Source organism: Mastigoproctus giganteus, chromosome 3 (genome assembly GCF_048544385.1).
Source record: "Mastigoproctus giganteus isolate SK-2022 chromosome 3, ASM4854438v1, whole genome shotgun sequence".
Lineage (NCBI taxonomy): Eukaryota > Metazoa > Arthropoda > Arachnida > Uropygi > Thelyphonidae > Mastigoproctus > Mastigoproctus giganteus.
The window spans coordinates 203,669,443-203,692,433 of NC_143577.1; the positions used below are offsets into that span (position 1 = coordinate 203,669,443).

At 35.5% G+C, this 22,991-nt stretch overlaps 1 protein-coding gene across 2 annotated transcripts in view; it reads right to left on the minus strand.

Moving 5' to 3' along the window:
- Window positions 1-1,016: 1,016 nt before the first annotated feature.
- LOC150088611 (tRNA-specific adenosine-34 deaminase regulatory subunit adat3) overlaps window positions 1,017-22,991 on the minus strand; it is a 38,219-nt gene continuing 16,244 nt past the window's right edge. For both annotated transcript variants that reach the window (XM_090370820.1, XM_090370819.1), the window contains 4 exons: window positions 20,357-20,456; window positions 13,601-13,754; window positions 11,283-11,406; window positions 1,017-1,201 (listed from right to left, as the gene is read on the minus strand). In XM_090370820.1, coding sequence (XP_090226946.1) covers window positions 1,024-1,201; window positions 11,283-11,406; window positions 13,601-13,754; window positions 20,357-20,456 — 556 coding nt within the window. In that variant the 3' untranslated portion in view covers window positions 1,017-1,023. The remainder of the gene's footprint in view (window positions 1,202-11,282; window positions 11,407-13,600; window positions 13,755-20,356; window positions 20,457-22,991) is intronic.

Consider the following 22,991-nt stretch of genomic DNA (forward strand, 5'->3'; position numbering starts at 1 on the left):
CAAGTCTTTTCCACCCCATAGAAATATAAAAGTGACTGTGGATAATTTTACTAACATAAAATACCAACCATGACTTGCTATGAAATAACTAGCTGGCATAGTGTCCACATAGCATCTCCAGCCAGAGAGTCAAAATAATGTATCCATTACCTGAGGCCAGTGTACCAAATGCTCAGCATCCTTCTCCAGCAATACATCCATGGTTAAATGTACCTATAACAACAACACTGAACACAACAATGGCTGCCAGACTCCCAAAATTTTCAATCTATGACAAACACAGGGTTGCAACATTTCCCAAACTTGCACCCATTCTCGCAGGCTTAAAAGTTCCCTCTATCTTCACAGATGACAGTAGTAAACAATTACCAATGACTATTTCTGTTCTCTTTGTTTCTCTGTCTTGTTTGTATTTGTCCATATTTACTAATGAAATGAAAGTAAAGATATCTAAGTAAATCCTCTCAACTTATCTTTCACACTTATGTTTCTACTTAGCACAATTTAGTACTATCAGCTCTTAACACCACCAGATCGAGTCAGCCTCATTTTACCGCTCACTGTTTGAGTGGTAATCCTTTAAATTTCTCATTTAAATTCAGCATTAAGATGGAAGAACAGTATTAATGTCAAGCAGTAAGATTAGTTAATTATATATTATCCATGCAAATGCATATGTCTTATTGCTCTATTATTTGTAAAAAGTAATTCTGATGAACCAGCAATAAAATATTAATCTTCCTCTGACAGAATTTGTTTAAATATACTTCACACAGAATATAGCATAAAAATGTAACAATAAGAATGTCATTCTGCAAATCAGAAATCTAAAACATTAAAACTTTCATTACATACACTGAAAACCTCACAAGCTGTTTAAAACAGTTCTTAATTCAACTTTAACAAACTGCAGTCATTCTACGAATGGCTGACCGATACCTGATTATGGTATGAGTGAGACCTGACTATTACTAAAGGATTTATAACAGAAACAAAAGTTAAATTTTAACCTAAGTTTAAACATCAACTTGGTTTTTCCAGTTGGCTACATTCATCTTTCATTAACTCTTTCCATACTTCATAATGATGATTTAATGGCTGTAAGACATGAATCTTGTTTTGGCTACCTAAGGCTCCCCATGGGGTACTTGTTCCATAAAACACACATTTAATACGTGAGTGAACCAATGCCATTGCACACCTATGAAAAGGAACAAAGATAAGAGTTCTGCAACCATAAACAAGAAAAAGGAAAACAAAATCCGAATTTTATATATAAACCATGTCTGTATTGACATGTTTTACATATAGAATTAGGTTCGTTTTCTACAGATAAACTTTACATTAATATTTTAAAACCATTCCAGTTAATTGAATATTTCTTCATAAATTTTTTTGTTTGTTTGTTTTGTATTTTCTGTTTGGATGGCTCCTAGAACATAGGTTCATCTCTGCCTTTTTGTCCTGTCCTTGTTTACAGACTCTGTTAATATTAGGCCATATGCTACACGCATATGGCTTAACCTTAACCGTAAAAAAAAAAAAAAAATTTCATCCCACACAAGAAAATCCCATGTTGGATAAAGATGCAGGAAAAGAAAGTGAGGGGCAAAAAGTTTTTCATCCCACACAGGAGCTTTTCATGCCATGCGGGAGAATGACAGGAAAGGGAAAAAAAAAATAAAAGAAAAAACTATGTAAGCTTTAGCGTGTTTTCTGTGGTGTAGTGTTGGGTTTTGGCGACCTAGAAGCAGCAATCACCTAGAAGACCACTCCCAGATACTCGTCCCAAGCCGCAGGAAGGTAATACCTTCCCTACTACTTCGCTCTCCTCCCTGACGAAAGAATTTCTCAGGGAGAAATTAAATTCCAGGTAATGAGGAAGAGAGGAGGGGACTTCCCAGCCCAGAGAAGTCCCAATCCAGGGCTGACTGTGAGAGAAGAGGGGAAAACACTCCTTAGAACAAGAGAGGAAGAGTCCCTGGTTTGGGGAGTCCCGGGACAGAGCAGTAGATGAAAAAAAAAAAAAAATAATAATAATAATAATAAATTAAATTAAATTAAATAAAAAATGTGAGACTCCAGGAGAAGTGTCACAACAAGTGTAGAACATGAGGGAGAAAAAAAAGTGAGATCCCACATCTGACTGCAGAAAGGAAAAGAGCAACAGCCAGGGCGCCAACTAAAGAGGAAATGTGTGTGCATGTGTGTGTGAGAGAGAGAGAGAAATTAATAATTTAAATATTCAAGATGCTGTTAAAAATGCAAGTTGTTTTTGTAACACATTACTGCATCCTTCAATTCTGAAAAGAATTGGGAAGTGCCAACAGAATTCTTGTCAAACTTGAAGAATGCAGTATTCTGTTAAACCCTGTATTAATCATCTTCTGATTCCATATTTCAATTAAGTTTTGCAAATTACAGTGTCTGAAGACTAGGCACCTGCAAGGTGATCTGATTGAGGTGTATAAAGCTTTGAATGGTTTGAGCATGCTCAATGCTGATGGGATTCTTCCTCCTGCTCCGAATAATCGCCTGAGAGGGCATAAATTCAAATTGTAGGATAGATGTGCGGAAGTTTGCCTTTAGCCAGCGGGTGGTTGAGTGCTAGAACAAACTTCCATCTGTCGTTGTAGAAGTTGATAGCTTAAATAGATTCAAGGCAGAACTTGACAAACATTTGGAGAGAGTGGATGGGTGAAATAAGGGTTTTTTTTTTTTTTTTTTTTTTTTGGCTGATGTTATATAAGCTTGCTTTCCTGCATCATGTGCCTTTGCTAATGCTAAGTTGTAGTTAATTATTAACCTTGCTCTACCTATAAAAACATTAAATCAAATTTGTATGCATTGTACAAGTGAGTGCTCCAAGCAAAAAATGAAACTTCTAAGAGCCTATTAACTTATGTCAGGGAAATGGGAAATATTTTTTGTAATAAGGATAGGTGGACCAAAACCAGGGCATGTCTGCCAGGAGCAACAATTATTGATGTCACATGTTAAAATTGTCAGATTTTAAGGGGGATAAAGAGAATATTATTATTCATGTGCAGATTAATGATATTAAGAATACACATTCTGACAATCTGTTAGACAAATATCGGACCATGCAAAAGAAATGCCATGAGTTAGATCACAATGTCTATGTGTCTGCAATAAGACCAGACACGATAGGAGGGATCACATGCTGAAAGTCTTGTGGATTAACTCATTATTAATCCACAAGGAAAGCTTTTGGCTGGGAATTTTTTTTTATCAGCTTGGCCCACACTTGTAGGAAGAAGGAATCTTTTTTGTAGAGAAGGGATACATTTAAACAAAGGTGGTGCAAGAGTTTTTGCCAGTATTATTGAGGATACCTTAAAGGTTCAGGGAATCTGATAGTTTGGGAGCGAGGACAAGGGCTATATAGATATGCATTTATCTGATAATATTGGTCAACGTAACACTTGCATTTGGCACGATGTAGAAATTTGCAGATGATGTAAAGATTGGTAGAGTAGTTAACGATCACTGACAAACAGAGCTTCTTCAGAGTGACCTAGTTAGACTTCAAGGATGGTCAGAGAAATGTCAGCTAAGCTTTAAACCGGCAAAGTGTAAGAGATTATACCTGGGGAACAGTAACTCCAAAATAACTTATACACTTGGTGGGGTTGAACCAAAGCCAGTAGTGGAGGAAATGGACTTTGGTGTTATTATACAGTCACACATGAAGATCTCCAAGCATTGTAGACAGGTTGCAAGAAAGGCCCACGGTGTCGATGATTTATTGAACATTTGCTAGCAGAGATAAGGACATATAATCCCATTATATAAGGCTATTGTTAGACCCGCATGGAATACTGTGTTCAAGCATGGAGACCAGACCTAAAGAAAGACATTGGGCTTCTTGAAAGGGTCCAATGACAGGTGACTTGCCTGGTGAGATCGACAAAGAGGCAACCATATGAGGAAAGACCTCATATGTGTGGGTTGCAGAGCTTGGAGACTAGATTGAGATGTCTCGTCTAATGAATGAGGACGAAATTTTCAGTTATGATTATCGAAGTAGGGACCATAAATTCAAGTTACGGGGGAGATGTTTAGACTGGATTTCAAGAAGTTCTATTTTAGCCAGGGAGTTATAAATTACTGGAATAAGTTACCTACATGGGTGGTAGAGGCTGACAGTTTGGGGAAATTCAATGGTCAGCTGGATAGTTACCTACGGGACAAGAGAAACGCATAGGTTGTCTATTTCCTTTTATTTTATTTATTATTTTTTTTTTCTTATTATTATTATTTTTTGGCTGATTCAGAATAAGCCATAGGCTTCCATTGCTAATACTGTGTGATCATCAGCTTGCTTTAATTTTTTTTTTGAATTTTTGAAATTAATGTAGAAGACATTTAACTATTAAATGGTTGCTCATATTCATCACTGTCATTAAAGCTAAGTGGATTTCAACATAAGTACATTCTTAAGAATTAAAACCAAACCTAGTCAGTTTAAGGTATGCCTGAATACATAATCCTATGGGCCACTTGCTTTTTCTTCAGGACACATTAGGGGCAATACAAGCTAAATATACTGCACTTCTTGAACTATGAACATCCATACATGCTGTACAAACAAACATTTAAGACATAATTTCATAACCTTGCAATAATACACAACTGATTCCACCCCACTGCCAAGTAAAATCAAATAGACGAAAGTTGATATGTTGATGATGGATAGCTTTTTTCTGCTTTCATAAAGGTGACTATGGTTGTCTGAGACAGTTTTTAAATTCTATACAGTGGGACCAGCTGATGCTACCAACAGCAAATTCTAAGCGGGAAGCATTCAAAAAATTAATCTTGGAATGCTACTAGGCTTTTCATACCAACTAAGAAATATTGTTCAAGGTTTAGGCTTAAATGAATATCAGATGAACTAATAAGAGTCATGGCAGAGAAGAAAAATGTATGGGATGCATATAAATTATCAGTGACACAGAAGCCTATGGTAGATATAAACTAGTCTGTAATGAAGTCACAAAGGAGGTTAGGCAGGCAAAGGCAGATTAGAAGAAATCAGCCAAGGAAAAATAGCAAAGCAAGGAGTTCTTTACTTATGTAAACTCTAGAAGGGGATGAATCAGGCTGGTCCACTTGATATTGATGGTTCGGATGTTGATGACCCTGCTGAGATAGCTGAAAAACTGAATGACTATTTTGCATCTATGTTCACTCGAGGAGTTATTCAGGGAGGAAAATGCCTGAAGTTTATCAAACTCTGACAGGGAGCTAAATTATTTTGTAATAACTGAAATAAAGCTGGACAAGAAATTGTTGAAGTTAAACATAAGAAAGGTACATGGGGTGGATGTATATATCCAGTTATATTAAAGGAGGCAGCAAAGGAAGTAAGTAAACCCTTAGGCATAATTATGACAGCTTCCTTGGAACCAGTTGAGGTAAACATGGATTGGAGATGTACAAATGTGACCTGACCCCAATTCACAAAGGAGGATCAAAGGGTGATACAAGTAATTACAGACCTGTTAATTTAACTTCTGTTAAAGGGAAATTAATGGAGGCACAAATTAAAGAAGCACTTCAGGATCATCTGAATAAGACTGCAGTTATAGTTCGGACACAGCATGGGTTTGTTAAGGGGAAGTCTTGTCTGACCAATTAGGATACTATGATGTGGTCACAAAGGAACTGGATGCAAAGAATAATTTTGATATCATATACTTGGATTTTAAGAAGGCTTTTGATACTGTTGCACATGGAAGACCATTGTACAAATTGGAGAAGTGTGGCATTGGGGGCAAATTTCTGCTATGGATAAAGGAATGGTTGAGTGGGAGAAGACAAAGTGGTAATCAATGGACACTGCTCTCCGTGGACTAATGTTATTAGTGGAGTCCACCAGGGTTCAGCGTTGGGGTCATTGCTGTTTTCAGCATTTATTAAAGATATTGATCACAGTATATGAGGCTTAATGTCTAAGTTTGCAGATGATACGAAGGTTGGAAGGGTTGTTAATGACACTAATGATAGTACGTTACTGCAAAAGGATCTAGAAAAGTTGAGCCGATAGGTTGGGAGATGGCAACTGAAGTTTAACATTGACAAATGTAAAGTACTGCATATGGATAGCAGAGTAACATATCAAACTGTGTGGTACTACACTCAGGGTGGTAGAGAACGAAAAGGACCTGGGGGTTATTATGCAGTGAGATATGAAGTTTTCTGAGCAGTGCAGACAGTTTGCAAGGGTAGTTCATGGTGCTTTTGTCAATAATATACAGGAAATTTTTCTAGCAGGGAAAAGGAAGTGATTATTCCCTTGTATAAGACAATGGTCAGGCCACACCTTGAGTACTGTATAGAGGTCTGGAGGCCTCATTTTAGGAAGGATGTAGAGCTGTTGGAACAAGTACAGAGAAGGGCAACGAGATTGGTGAAGGGAACAAATCGTTGCTCTTACAAAGAAAGGCTTAAGTTCTGCAAATTGTAGCATCTGAAGACTAGGCACCGGTGAGGTAATCTGATTGAGGTATATAAGGGCTTGAATGGTTTGAGCAAGCTCAATGCTGATGGAATTCTTCCTCTTGCCCAGATTAATCACCAGAGGGGATATAAATTCAAACTGAGGAAAGACAATTGTAGAATAGATGTGCAGAAATTTGCCTTTAGCCAGTTATTTAGTTAAATTTCATTCCAAGGTAAAAAGAAATATTTCAGGAAAATAAAAGTTCCTGAAAGTCTAAGAATTTTGTTTTATGGTGAAGTTAAATACTGCTATCAATCAATTACAGATTATCTAAAGCAACGTTTCCCAAACTTTTTTAGTCATGGAACACTTTTCATCTCACAATATATTTATGGAACACTTACGAAACACAAGTTCAGCTGGATCCAAAGACCTGTTTGCTAATATTTGCTAATACACTGTGCATTAGGAGCATCTTTATTTCCAACACATGTGAAGCCGAAATTCAAATAACTGTCATCATACTTTCGTTTTGGTCTTTTATTAGATGGTTCCTGTTTTTCACTTCAGATTTTTGGGAACAAAAGGCTGCAACTATTCATCCTCACTTTGAAGTGTGACAATATTGTGTTCATTTTCATAGATCACATTTGCACTACTAGAAGTACTTGCTTCTTGTTTAAGTTCCTTTTTCCAACCACAAATTCATGGTCATTAATTTTAATACTAATATTTCGAAATACTGATAATTATCAAAAAAAATTATAAAGGAATGAGTTTAGTTATGATATTGGTTCGTTTCTCCCTCTCCTTCAACCCGGGTTCTCCAGGCTAAATCAGATACAAATGGCATTATTAGATCACTACATTGCTACTTTTTCGTAGATGTTATTACCTCTACACATACTTCTCTATAAAAAGCCCACCAAAATAAAGTGTTCCATGGTCTATTTGATTATTAGTCTATGCCAGTATATTAATAACCGAAAAAAAAAAAAAAAAAATGTTAAAAATTATAATGATACAAAAGTGGTGTATGCTACAAATATGCAAAATTTATTTATTTTATTATTATTTTTTAATTATTAATTACAATTTTTCACAGAACACTTGTTCACATCTCACAGAACACTAGTGTTCCGCAGAACACAGTTTGAGAAACACCAATCTAAAGGATTGGCCTGAGCCATTGAATAAGTACATAACATTTGAGCAGATGCTGCTAGAAAAGGTTCCACTGTGGGAGAAGATACAGAGTATTACTCTTTCTAGGAGTACAGGTATTGTCAAAAATGAAATCCAATGATCCTCTGTCTTAAAGAAAAATTTTTAAATCTTATTTAGTTGTTTGTTGTAGACATTAGAAATTAATTATTTTTTTTCATTAAATCACTATTTGTCTATTGTGTATAAATTTGAAGACAATCTTAAATTCTGTTCATTTTTTCTCAAATAATTATAATTTTTAAATATTCAAACTGATGCAATAAACACTGTTACATTATTACCCCCCAGGTTTCGGTGTTGGGCCTATTGTTGTTTTGTATATTTATCAATGATATTGATAAAGGTATGTCAAACTTAATGTCAAAGTTTGCATATGATACAAATGTCGGCAGAGTTGTAAATGACAGTATGCTGCTGCAACAGGATCTGGAAAAGTTGGGCAAATGGGCTGAGAAGTGGCAACTGAAGTTTAACATTGACAAATGCAAAGTACTGCGTATGGGTAGCAGTAACCCCAAAGAAATGTGCCAACTGGGTGGTGTTACACTCAGAATAGTGGAGAATGAAAGAGACCTAGGGGTAATTGTGCAGTGGGATATGAAGTTTTCTGAGAAGTGCAGACAGTATGCAAGTGTGGCTCATGGTGTCTTGTCAATGATATACAGGAATTTTTCTAGCAGGGAAAAGGAGGTGATTGTCCCTTTGTATAAGGCAATGGTCAGGCCACACATTGAGTACTGTGTAGGGGATTAGAGGCCTCATTTTAGGAAGGATTTAGAGTGTTTGAAAAAGTACAGAGATGGGCAACGAGACTGGTGAATGGAACAAAAGGTTTCTCTTATGAAGAAAGAGCTTACGTTCTGCAGATTGCAGTGTCTGGGAAGGAACCTGTGGGGTTTTTTTTTTTTTTTGGTAGTTGTTGGTGCATCGGCTTCTGTGGCCATAATGCACCTCCCAAGGTTGTTTTTGCAGTACTTTGATCCAAGCCCGAGGCGGGATTCGAACCAGCGACCTTTGGGTTGCCAGGCAGGCACTTTACCCGCCTGGCTAGCCCGGTCGGCACCTGTGGGGTGATCTGACTGAGGTGTATAAGGCCTTGAATGTTTGAGCAAGCTCAATGCTAATGAAATTCTCCCTCTTGCCCTGATTAATTGCCTGAGGGGGACATAAATTCAAATTGAGGAAATACAATTGTAGAATAGATGTGCAGAAATTTGCCTTTAGTCAGTGGGTGGTTGATTGCTGGAACAAACTTCCATCTGTCGTTGTAGAAGTTGGCAGCTTAAATAAATTCAAGGCAGAACTAGATAAACATCTGGAGCAAATGGATGGGTGAAATGGGAAAGGTTTTATTATTTTTTTTTTTTTTGCCTCATGCTGTATAAGCTTGCTTTCTTGCATCATATGCCTCTACTAATGCTATATTGATCTACCACCTTACACAGCCACACATTATGCAAATTACTCATGCCAAAAAAACACCGGTTGCAACCATATCACTTCATTCCCGTTATTTGGCTTGCTTAGCGGGATTGCCACATCTCCAGTACTCAGGGTGGCAAGTCATCATCATTTAGATAATTCTTTAGATGGCAGGCCAAAGTGGTGCATTAACTTAATGTGTCACACAGTGTCATCTGCAGAAGCAGTTTCAGGAGACAGGAATAATTGGAGATGGCCAAGGTCGCCCAAGGGCTACATCAATCAGAAAAGACTGCTGTCTGGCTCTAAGAGCAAGACTGAACCCTACAATGTCCTGTCACCAACTGTCTCTTGAGGTGGCTGCAGCCACAGGTGAAAACATTTCCAACCGGACTGTGTTAAGTAGGCTCAACTCAACCAGATCCTATGAAAGGAAGCCAGTGGTTTGTATCCCAATAACCTCAAGCCACTGCAGAGCTCATCGAAACTGGTGCCATGAACATGTGACTTGGAGCCCTGACAAAAATGGAGTACAGTTCTGTTCTCTGATGAGTCCTGTTTTAGCCTACAAACAGATTCTAGATGTTACTTCATCTGAAGACGAGGAATGAGGTACCATCCCTCCAACATCAAAGAAAGGGACACTTACAGTGGAGGCAGTGTTCTCGTGTGGGACGGAATAATGATCAACAGCGACACTCCTCTATGTTTTTGACCGGGGTACCATAAATGTGCAGAGTTACAGAGAACAGATCCTCAAACCCTATGCGCAACTTTTTAGGAGGTGCAGTCGGCCCAGGTTTTCTTTTCATGCATGACAATGCCACTGCACGTAGAGCTCAAGTGGTGGAAGATTATCTTGAAACTGAAGATATCCAACAACTGCTGTGGTCAGCACAATCACACCAGACTTAAATCCAATTGAAAATGTGTGGGACACCCTTGAGTATCGCACCACATGCCGACAGCCAACTCCTAAGTCACCCTTATATCAAGCAAGGTTCACCATTGTCAGGCCTGTTTAAGCCACTGGAGGGACCATACCCCACACTGATGTCATGTGACCATATTTTCAAGTACCATGTATTGACTTTGTGATGTGAATTTTTTGGTACTTCTTATACAGCCCCTATAAATATCCCTTATACCTGTGAAGTTTCTCACCGTCTCCTCATTTCATTGTTATTCTATGGTACACCACCATACTAAATTCTGTTTCCTCACAAGCTGCACAAGTTACACCGCATTTTTGACGTGTTCTGTTATACTTGTCTGAAGTTTCTCACTGTCTTCTCATTTCATCATTATTCTGCAGTACATCACCACCACCATACCAAATTTTGTCCTGCTTCCTCGCAAGCTACACAAATTAAACCACATTTTCGACGTGTTCTGTTAATTTTGTCAAGCAGTGTATATGAGATCCAGTCTAAACCACTTTTCCCATAATTTGAGTTTACGGCACCTAGTTCTGGAATCATTTATAAGAGAGAAAAATCACCCCCATTCATTTTACATTCTCCTCTGTTTTATACACTCCAATTAGGTCTCCTCTAAGGCACCTAGTTACCAAGCTCTGCTGCCCACACATCTGAGGTCTTTCCTCATGTAAGCATCCTTTTGCCAATCTCACCAGATGCACTGCCTATCTCTGGACCCTTTCAAAAAGTTCATTTAATTTGTAAATGAAATCTACTTGAATAAAGCATTGTAGAACTACACTTAAAATACCGAATTCAAATAGAATATTTTCAATATCTACAATATGGGAAATTGTAACTGAATGCATTAGGGAAGAAAAAAAACAAACATTTGAATGGGCAATCCTTAAAGACAAATAATGATGCTATTCACATGGTCAAAGGGTGGTTAAAGGACCAAGACAGCAGCCTATAGTGGTTCTAGAAAAGACACGGGGTAGAATTAAGTTTATAGCTCTTAGAGGTAACTATGTTCGTTCACTTCCAGACTGGCTTCATTCTCTCTACAGGATGCTAGAAACTTTACACATAAACCTCATATATAGGCTCTGAAACTTCACTACCATTTTCAATACTTACAATAAATAAAAGCAAAATAATCTATGCAAATTCCTATGATAATGAATAAAAATTAAAACTATTTTAAAATAAAGCACAGACTAAAAAAAAGGTAAAAACCTTACATTGTACATGGCTCCCTAGTGACATACAGATGATACCCTGTACATAAATATGGCATGTCATTTATGCTGAGATTCTGTTCATTTATTTTTTCATTTTTTGGCAACTTGTAAAATAAAGCTGGGCCTGAAGAAAATAATGTAATAATAACTTTTTAATAATCCTTTAAACAAAAGTTTTCATATTTCAAAATCTAAATAATATTTAGAGAACTAATTTACATTTTTGAAAATTGGCAATCTTAATAACAGCCACAACTAGTTTATCACAAGTGGGAAATTCTGTCAAGTGAATATTCTTCATTTCATAGTTTGGAAAAATAAAATATACAAAACTCACATAACTATTTGAACACAAATCCTTTTTTAAGAAAGCAGATGTTTGTTGAATTTTTCCATCATAGCAATTCTGAAAATACTACCACCAACTTTTATGGTAGGAGGCATTTAAATATTCTGCTCTTGGCCCCCTTCAAAGAAGCAATCATCTATCTATTTGAAGGGTGGGGACACAATACCTGGTTAGGTTTTTCCGGTGTGTCAGTGGCCATAATGCATCTAGACCAGGTCATAAAAAGTATAAAAAAAATAATGGTTTCAGTAACCTTTAAAAGAGGAACATAACAAACAAAAAAACAAAAAAAAAAAAAAAAAAAAAAAAAGATAAAAAGGCAGTACATGAACTAAAAATAAATGCTCTGTATTGGAGGAAATTAAATGTATCAAGCAGATCTCTGAAAATGCGGCTGCCCACAGAAGGTTTTCAACAAACATATTCAATAAGATGAACGTGGGCAAAGAGGCATTCTCACCTGCTACTACCACTTATATTCCCTACTATACAGGCTTAACAGAGCAGATCCCTACCTTTAAAATCAATGACCTCTATATTTCTGCTTAATGTACATTTGGAAAAAATCACTGGCCAAGTCAATATATATATTAATATATTATATTAATTATTAATATAATATTAAAATATACTTAATATAAAATAACCTTCAGGCTAGGAAGCAAAACCTCCCTTTGTCCACTGGCCCTCTCCATCTGCTGATTTGCCATTTGTGGACATCTTCAGGAATGTAACCCTTTTCAGCAGAGAGATTCTTGTGTATACTTAATACTCACACTTGTTAACATATTTAATTATGTTAAGTTTCAGTAATGGTGTGTTTTATTTAAAACAAAAAATGATAATGTGCCGTTTGAAATCAAATTTGTTTGGAGGAGGAGGAATAACTGAAAAATACAAATTAATTCACTTGTCAGTGTCCCATCATACCAAAAAAAAAAAAATCTTGTTTATACTCCAGCACAACCACCAGATCATTGGAGTTTACAATAAATTATCAATACAAACATTAATCATATTTAGCAGTCATGGGCTTGAACACAGGTCCGCTCAAAGGGTGCATGCTACTACTGTGCTCTCACTCCTGACCACTTGGCTACTGTGCTTTGAATGAGAAAAACCTTTGGGGAAAACAGCAGTAAAACTATTTCTTGCATTTATTTTTCTCCTATAGATAGTCTTAAAGTGAATGAAAAAAAAAAAAAAAACTTTGCAGATTCATCTATGCACTCATTATAGCATAAATGCACTTATTATATGTATTAGTCTAACTGGATTCCTGTGGATTTATTTCTATAGGTTTACTCATTGAGGATTAAAGACATCTCTCTCTCTCTCCAGATGGGATGAACTAAATGCAGCAAGCACTTAGTTCATCCCTTCATCATATCATAGAAATCATAGATGAATATCACATATGTTGCCATCTAAGTAAAAAATTACCAAAACAAAGAACATAAAATTTAAAGAAAGCAAAGTTTTATATAAGATGACATTTTTATCAAATAATATAATCCTAAAATTTTAAAATTACAGTCTTAAGAGAAAATATTACCTTATTTCTTTTATTTTTTATATTCAAACAACATAACATTATTTATAAATTAATTTGAAAATAAAAAAATTAAGAAAAAGGAAAGACTTTCATTGATATAAATACTTTTTTTTAAAATTATTTAAATGAAGAAATGTATTGGTCTTTTCATTTATTCTAGTCAAGAAAAGTTATAAAAATAAATAAGATTCCCTGCTATTATCTAATCACAATATTAATATTGTGATTAGATAATATTGACAGGAAACTGTGGCTTGCTATTGTGCTTAATATTAACAGAGTAGTTGTTACTTATTTTTATCCATCTTGGATGTACAAGTAACACCACATTTGGTAAAATGAATTATGCAGGCTGAATTATATTAAATATAATTTTCAGTTAGGAAAGAGTAATTCACGAAAGAGTAATTTTACCATTCAGTTTCCATTTTCCACCACCCTGACTCATTGCCACTAGATCAACAGCCACCATAACAGCATGCTGAAGAGGGTGCTTATTTCTGAAGTCATGAGCAACTGCAATAATTTCATTTAATTTTGGATCAACAATAACAGCCCCCACTGGAATCTATATAAAAATAATTTTAAATAAAAAAATATTAAAACACCAATTAGGGTATAATTTCAAAAGTGGAAAATGGAAGAGATTAATAGTTCCATGTAATTTATATCAATGATTTTTATTTTTAATTTTCAGCAGAATTATTTTTTTTTACAAATGAAAGGTGTAAAATAACAGCATTTTTAACTATTTAATTTATTAAAAAATAAATAAAAATACAAGTGTTATAATCCATTAGGAAAACATGAAATTCTGGTATATACTCCAAAGAGAATTAAAAAAAAAAAAAAAAAAACTTTACAGAAATTAAACAGAAAGTTGAGAACCTGCTAAGTGCCTTCCACCATTTTTGTTACAATTTGGGTCACTATTGGATGACATATGAATTAAAGAATGACTTGCTCCAAGTGATTCAATTTTACCTCAGTTTAAAATAAATTTTCTGTTTATACTCCGGCACGACAACCAAGTCAGTAGAGTTTACAATAAATCGTCAATACAAATATTTATCGTATTTTAGTAGTCACGGGCTTGAACCCCGGTCCACTCAAGGAACGCGTGCTATGCACTCTCGCTCCTGACCACTGGGCTACGTCAGGCCTTAACTAGAAACCAGTCAGACATACAATCCTCAAAGGTTTCAAATATCAAACTAGGAATTGGATTCTGCTTTATAATTCTGTGTTTGGGCCAAAGTTCACATAATACATAATAAAATATTATATTTAAAAATAAATCAAAACGAAAATAAAACAGACATATAACAAAACATTAATACAAGTTTGCATCTTTCTATATTTATATAGAAAAATACTTATTTGTATTAATGTATAAGGCATTAATGTGGGTTACTATGAATGAAATTCATAAATTAAATATTTTAATCCACACCAGGGCAATAAGAGTGGCACAAATATATGTCCACTGTGTTTCCAGATCATTAAATATCAAGCATATACTGATTGACATTAGCCTTAGAAAATGTGTCAACTAACACGTTATAAATAATTAAGATAGGTCATAATTACTACTGTTCACTAAAACATGAACTTATGAGTATTAGTTCAAGTTAGACCGCAGATTATTTGGAAAAGGGGAGTGTGCCAGCATTCAAAGCATCTCTCTCTCTCTCCCCCCCATATGAAATATTTGATTCAATAATTCCATGCTAGCCCACCCTATGTTCTATAAAACTATAAAAATTTAATGTTCTATAAAACTACTCACAACAGAGGCCAGATTCGTGTTATCTACATCATATTTTTGATTTGTACATCATATATTTGATGTCAAAGTGCACTATAAGGACATTAATAATTCCTTCAAATGAGAAAATAAAAAGAGACAATATGTTAATATAGAAACACACTACTCTAATCAGCACAAACATAAAGGACAGAATAATTAAACAAAATTCCATCATTCATGCCCACCAAAAGTTTTCTACATCAATATCCTCCTGATAGCATCCATAGATCACTGTAGGCCCAATACACACTTCAGCAACCAAGTCAATGAGGACAGCAAACAGATTACTCATATCAAGCTTATAGACTGGAAGAAGCACCATTCTTGCCAGCACTGGAATTCTGCTCCCCAATATGAAACTGCCATAGTCTGACACAAAACTTATATATAATCAATCAAAAACAAATTGCTCAAATACCCCACTTGGCAGTAACTCATGTTATGCATCAGAGATTTTAGAATGCATACCGTTCTAAAACGATATGAATTTTATTTTATTAAACTTTGTCAGAGTTTGACAAAGCTGTTTGTAAACTCTGGTGTAAAACTGTATACAAAATCTACAGGAACTTTATTAGGAAATCCTTCACTGACTTCAAGTTTCTATATACAATTTAATCTGGAAACATACATTTGCTTTAACTAACTTGCTTTCTATTCGTCTTGGACTAGGCTCAAGCCAACTTTTCACACAACTAAGACAAACCATGATACAGGAAAGCACTGCTGCCTACCTGCATAAGTAAAATGGAAGGATGAACAAACTATCATTCAATTTTCTCCAACAAAGCCCTTGGGTAAAAGAGAAACACATGCCTTGATAGGCTGCAACTCAGGCTGTGTCAAAGTGTTTCTTATATGTGGTGCACTTTACTGCATTTAAAATACAGTTAAGGAAAACATTCACAATATACTGTAACCCACATAGCCATATCAGTTACAGTCAATCAGGAAAGCAAACAGTCTGCCAAGCTTATGAAATAGTGCAAGCATTCCTTCTTGAACATTTCAACATGCCTGAATGTATTACATATCTATCAGCAAGGTGTAAATAAGCATGGTGCAAGGCTGCAGCTTGTTTTAATTTATTATATATATATATCCATTCCATATTTTTCAGGTAATGAAATGAACAGATTGATTTAGCTGCCAAAAAACTCAATCTAGCATGGAGCAAGACAGTCTTCTGAGATATCTCATGTAGGATTCATCTAAATATAGCTAGCAACTCAACTAGTATGGTCTTCTGTTCTTATGTACTTAAATTATCAACTTAAACCGCTACTAAATTTTTAATCACTGCTATAGCCACCCACTAAATTAAAGCATTAAGGAGCATTGACATGTCTAGATGCAGTTGAGGGGCCATTTAGGGGGTGCCAGTCAGCAGTGTCATTTAAGGAAGCATCTTGCTAGGAGTACCATTCAGGCTAGTCCAGATCCTTGTGTAAGAAAATTGGAAAACTTTGTTTCAGCTGAACTTTGTGTAATAAACAAATTTATTGTATGGAGAAAAGTATGCATTTAAATAACTCTGTAGCATAATTTCTAACCTTTTTTATTTCATAATGTAACTTCCCTATCCACCTTTTTGAACAACCCAAAATCATGTGACTCTTCCAAAACCCCTTAGTGGTAAAAACGAGCTTAATTCATTATATGTTTAATTTAGTATATTCATGGACCCCCCCCCAACCATCTAACAAGGGTTTTTTTTTTTTTTTTTTTTTTTGGTTAGTTGTTGCCGCATTGGCTTCTGTGGCCATAATGCACCTCCCAAGATTTTTGCACTACTCTGATCCAAGCCCGAGGCAGGATTTGAACCCCCGACCCTTGGGTTGCCAGGAAGGCACTTTACCCACCCAGCTAGCCTGGTCGGCAACAAGGGTATAACTGCCTGACGTAGCCAAGTGGTCAGGAGAAAGAGTGCATAGCATGCGTTCCTTGAGTGGACCGGGGTTCAAGCTTGTGACTACTAAATACGATAAATATTTGTATTGACAATTTATTGTAAACTCTACTGACTTGGTTGTCGTGCCGGAGTATAAACAGAAAAAAAAATTTAAGTTGAAAATAGTTCAGTTACTTGTCACTGGTCCATTAGACATTGATAAACAACATTATTCAAAGATAAACTGAAAATTGCTGTATAGTTGTCTAAATGTTTTTATTCTCACATAATTTGTTTCCGATACTCCATGAAAAAAATGAAGATAAACATTCTAAAAGTTGTCTGCTCATATAAAAATAAGGTTTATGACATATTCTTACCCTGACAGCACTCACACTGCACTTGACAATTACTCAACTCTAATTCTTAAAAAAGGATTTTTTTTAACCACCAAGCTTAATTCAAGCTACTTCATCTGTTACTAATGGGATTTCCTCAATTAATACATTTATTTTTTAATGAAAAAAATTTAAAAGCTAAATACTGTATTTTTGAACCTGTTATTTTCAATGAAACAACTTTTGCTATTTCCTCCAAAAATAAAAATGTTATAAATAAAATATAAACATGAAGCCATTGGCCTGCTCCATTTTCAAAATTTATAAAAGCATAAAAAGAAAAAATATTTCAAAATTGCACATGCAGACATATTTCTGCTTATTATGTATATAAATATTTAATAATGTATAAACTATTCACTTCCATTTTCATGTTTATAAAAATCATTAAGCACAATATAGGTAGTTCTCAACTTTACGAGTTAATTCATTGCTGGCGTGCGTTTGTAAAGTGGGAATTAAATGCCATAGACAATGTTAAAAATAGGGATTACGTTCTCAACAATAAAATTAGTTATCTAATTAGTTTAAACAATGATTGATTTATCCAAAGAAATTAAATCGCAGCCTGTAAAATCAAGCAAATTATAATAATAAAGAGAGAATATATATAATAATAAAGAGAGAAAAAATATAATAAAAATTAATATTATATTAAATAATATAATAATATTATTATAATAATAAATAATAATAATAATAATAATAAAGAGAATTATTTATGATTTACAAATTTTAAAGAATATTTATTCTTCATCATCGACTAAATGCACGCTCGTTGATCACTTATTATTGGCTCGATGCTCGTTGGTTTGTTGCACAAGGAGTCTTCTTCAAAAATGCTTCACAAGAGGCATTTGTTTCTAAGATAATCTTCTATTTTCTTTATAAATTTCAATAGATGCATAAGCATTTTTAAAGGAATGCACAAATTGCAACTAACACGATTTGCGCGGAGTAACAAGTTTATGAAGCTTAAAAAAAAAGGAATGAGGAGAAGATTCTGAAAATTTATTTGTTTTTTATATGATTGAAGATTTCAGTAAAGGGTAAACACATTTCACCATAACACAAAAAGCCACACAATTCCAGCTATCGGAATTTTTTGCAAATGAAATAACATGGAGTTTACTACCCATTTATAATTGCTTGCAGTAACAGAAAAGCCCAAAAAAACCAGGAAGTGCAAATTGTTTTTAGTGTTTTATGGTCGTGACCTCTAGAAATATGCTGTAGAAAAATATCACAAAGGCATTCAAAATTGGTTCTTATAACAGAACATATGATAACAATGAAAGAGTAGTGCATTTTAGTGATTTGAATTGGTAACTATTACAATTTGCACTATAAAAACAACCTTTTAGGGAGTTATATAGCAAAAATTTCTACTGCCAAGGTCATTAAATGAATTACCAAAAAAATATATTTTGGGTTCACATTACGATATTTTCACACTACGATGGTGTCTCTGGAACAGATTAATATCGCAAAGCTGGGTACATTGTATTGTATAGTTACGCGCGTGGTTTTAAATGCAGTATTTATGAATGTTTAACATTCATTTTTTTACAATTAATGTTCATATTTTTGATTTCGTTGATACTTTGAAGAAGAAAAAAAAAAAAACTCATAAACCCGGGAACTCGTAAAGTGAGAACTGCCTGTATTTCAAACTTATGCATTCATACAAATCTGGCCACAAGCATAACATCTGATGCACCATATGGAAAATGTAAATGTGTACCACAGAAGATGTTGTTACACATTAAAACACTTTGTGCTGCAATGTCCAAACTCTTCTCAAATACTGGCACACCCTATTAATATGGAATAAGATTGGCTGGCATGGCTCCCCCACACTCTGGCGCCTCCATAGCTAGGTGGGAAGGAGCAGCAGTGCTTAGCACACGCTTCTTGATTAGACCGGTGTTCGGGCCAGTCACCACCAAATACGGAGGATGTGGAAAGGTCAGGGAATGACCACCGCAGCATATCCCAGAGCAATATGGCCTTAGTTGCTAATGCTCCTAAAAACCAACAACAAGCCCACACTCTGAAGAAATACCAGGTAGAAGCTTCCATTAATCCCTTCCCTCCTCTCTCTCAAATAAAATATCTTCTCTCAGGCTCTTTCCTTATCCCTGATTGTAAAAGTACTCAATACAGACATATTCTTATCTTTAGAAGATTACCAACACTGCAAGATAGCTGCTGATTCCATTCTATCTTCTAAATTCTAGCAATGCCATGTGGGTTTTTAATATGAAAATAATATTGTAATGATAAGTAAGATTTGTTTTTTTTCATCAGCTGTAAATCCTTCTGGCCCCAGCTATACAGAATAAGTTATCACAAGTTAATGGCTACATAATTCTCCACCCTGACAAGTGCAGCATGAGCACTAGAGCTACCAGGTTAAACACACAACTATAGACATATTTATATATTTTAAAATAAGAAAACCCTAGAATATGGAGAAAAATGCTAACTCAACAGTCAGAGGTCATTATATTTAAACTTTATGATAACTGAAAGGTAAAATGTTTTATTTAACCTTTAAAAGTTTATTCAAATAACAACAATTTTCAAACACTGGAGTACTTTTTTCCATATAATCATTGTCAGCAAAGTTGTGAACAAAAAAACATATATTTTCAATTTTAAAATTGTTTTTGCAAGAACTCATGATCAACAGAAAAATATAAAACTCAGAAATGGAATTACAATATCTACTACGACAAATAGTAAACTGGCACAGTCATGACAATTCTATATCCATTTCAGTAAGATACTTATATCTTATAATTATACTGAAATGGATATTTACATCTAATATTCAAAAAACTGTCTCCTCTTTACTGTTATAGGCAAAAAGAAGAAAAGAGAAACAGACTACTAAATGCAGATAGCAGTCTTCAGTGTAATTTGTAGCATTAACAGCCCATCAATTATTTGAAATGAAAACGAAACCAAGATCTCACAGATCAATCTCTTGAAACCTGCTGGAATATTGTAATATCCATTTACAAAAAAAATAAATAAATAATAATAATTATTATTATAATATTTACCACACTGTGTTTGGCTGCTTCTATGGCCACTGTCATATAATGCTGCATTTGCTGTTTCTCTTTCACAGTAAAGAGTTCATCCTTCAATATCTTTGCAATACTGCAAAAAAAAAAAAAAAATTTTAATAAATTAATTAAAAAAAAAAAAAAATACAGTAAACCCCCGCTATTCGCGGTATCTGTATTCGCAGTCGTTGATTTAAACCTAAAATAATGTAATTTTAAAGTGCCGTGAACATTTTTAGCCATAAAAAAACATGGGCGTGGCTAAAATCATTCTGCCTGGTCCACAGAGTAGTACTCTGTGGAGCAGTCAAAACAGCGCTCAATGGGTGGGGGGGGGAGAGGGGTGTTTCTGCTGGATATCTCTTCTGCAGATACTTCAATGGGCACTGTTCTCCTGATTTGGCTTCTATTATTCCCACTCTCTCTTTCAAAACAGTCCGAACAAGTGCCGCCACCAGCCAACATCCATTTACTGTCCAACTTCAAACTCACAGAACCAACTTTTCTTCTTCTTCGTTTATTCATTCAACTGCCGTTTTCTGGAACAACCTTCCTTCATACGTATTTCCTGAAAATTACAGTCTACAGAAGTCCAACTCCAATGTCAACAAATATCTTCTTTTGTCTTCTCAACCTCCAACCCAAGCACAGTACTAAGTACTATAGGTTCTAATACCTCTGGTGTTTGGGGTTTACATAAAAAAAAAAAAAAAAGAGACGCTTGAGAGAGGTTTTGGGGGCACCACCCCAGATGTGGGAACAATATTCCATGGTAGGGTGGATTTACAATTACAGTCAAAACAGCGCTCAATGGGTGGGGGGGGAGAGGGGTGTTTCTGCTGGATATCTCTTCTGCAGATACTTCAATGGGCACTGTCCTCCTGATTTGGCTTCTATTATTCCCACTCTCTCTTTCAAAACAGTCCGAACAAGTGCCGCCACCAGCCAACATCCATTTACTGTCCAACTTCAAACTCACAGAACCAACTTTTCTTCTTCTTCGTTTATTCATTCAACTGCCGTTTTCTGGAACAACCTTCCTTCATACGTATGTCCTGAAAATTACAGTCTACAGAAGTCCAACTCCAATGTCAACAAATATCTTCTTTTGTCTTCTCAACCTCCAACCCAAGCACAGTACTAAGTACTATAGGTTCTAATACCTCTGGTGTTTGGGGTTTACATAAAAAAAAAAAAAAAAAGAGACGCTTGAGAGAGGTTTTGGGGGCACCACCCCAGATGTGGGAACAATATTCCATGGTAGGGTGGATTTACAATTTATACAGAGTAGCAGCTGTTTGGAAGAAAAGTAACACCAAGAGTAAAAGAGAAAACCAAGTTTTTTAGATGCAGAGGAAGCAATATTTGTAATGTGCTTGTGCCAAGAGAGATTAGAGCTCAGGATAATCGCCAAAAGAGATATATCATTTTGCCTAGAAAACGGAGTGTCACTAAAGATAAGCATAGGAGGAGAAGAATCCTTTTTGGGAGATATAAGACAAGACTGAGTTTTAGAAGGGTTGAAATCAACTAAGTTGTCTTTGCCCCACTGGAGAATTACCTGAAGATTGCCTTTTAAGGAATTGGAAGCAGATTTTCGAGAAGTTGAAGCTGATTGAGCAGAGCGAGGTTTCTCAAAATGAAAAGTGGAATGCAATGTGCTATCATCGGCAAAACTATCGATAGCACTTCCAGTCAATGGAAGAAGGTCATTAATATACAAGAGGAAAAAATTGGGGGAAAGAACTGAACCTTGGGAACACTGGTATTAGTGGAGAAGTTAGAAGACAGAGAACCATCTACCATCACATTCAGTGAGCGATCAGAGAGAAAACTGGATAACCAATTACTAAAAACAGTTGGCAAACCATAAGATGGAAGCTTGTTTAGAAGACCTTTATGCCAAACACGATCGAAAACCTTTGAGATGTGAAGAGCAACTACTTGTGTTTCACCGAACCTTTCCATTGAATTAGTCCATAAATGGGTAAAATAAGCCAGAATATCACCAGCGGATCGACACTGATGGAATCCATACAGCGATCGTTGATCAGACGGAAGATTTCTAGGTGGTTTAAGAGTTGGTGGTTAATTGATTTCACCATTACTTTAGAAAGAGTAGAAGTAATTGCAATGGGACGATAATTGGATGAGAGGGATTTGTCACCCTTTTTAAGAACTGGCTGGATATGAGCAAATTTCCAAGCAGAAGGAAAAACACCTTTGGAATAAGAAAGTAATAAAAGGCGGCAAAGAATAGGAGTAAGTCCAGGAGCACAGGCTTTGAGAACAAGTGGAGAAATACCATCGGGACCTGGAGCTTTCTTAGCATCAAAATTCGTCAAAATCCTTCTGACATCCTTTTGACGGAAGACCACAAGAGGCATTGAATGGTGCGTATTGGGAATGGTGGGAGGTGTTTTACCAAGATCATTAATACATGAGTTGGAAGAAAAATGGGATGCTAGCAGGTCAGCTTTATCCTTGGCTGAAGTGACAACAGAACCATCTAGTTTGGACAGAGGTGAGAGCAGAGATGGGCAAAAGTTGCAGCCAATAGCTTTGGCAAGAGACCAGAATGCTCGGCTACCATTAGGGCAAGAAGCAAGTTTTCTACTCTTAGCCTGTT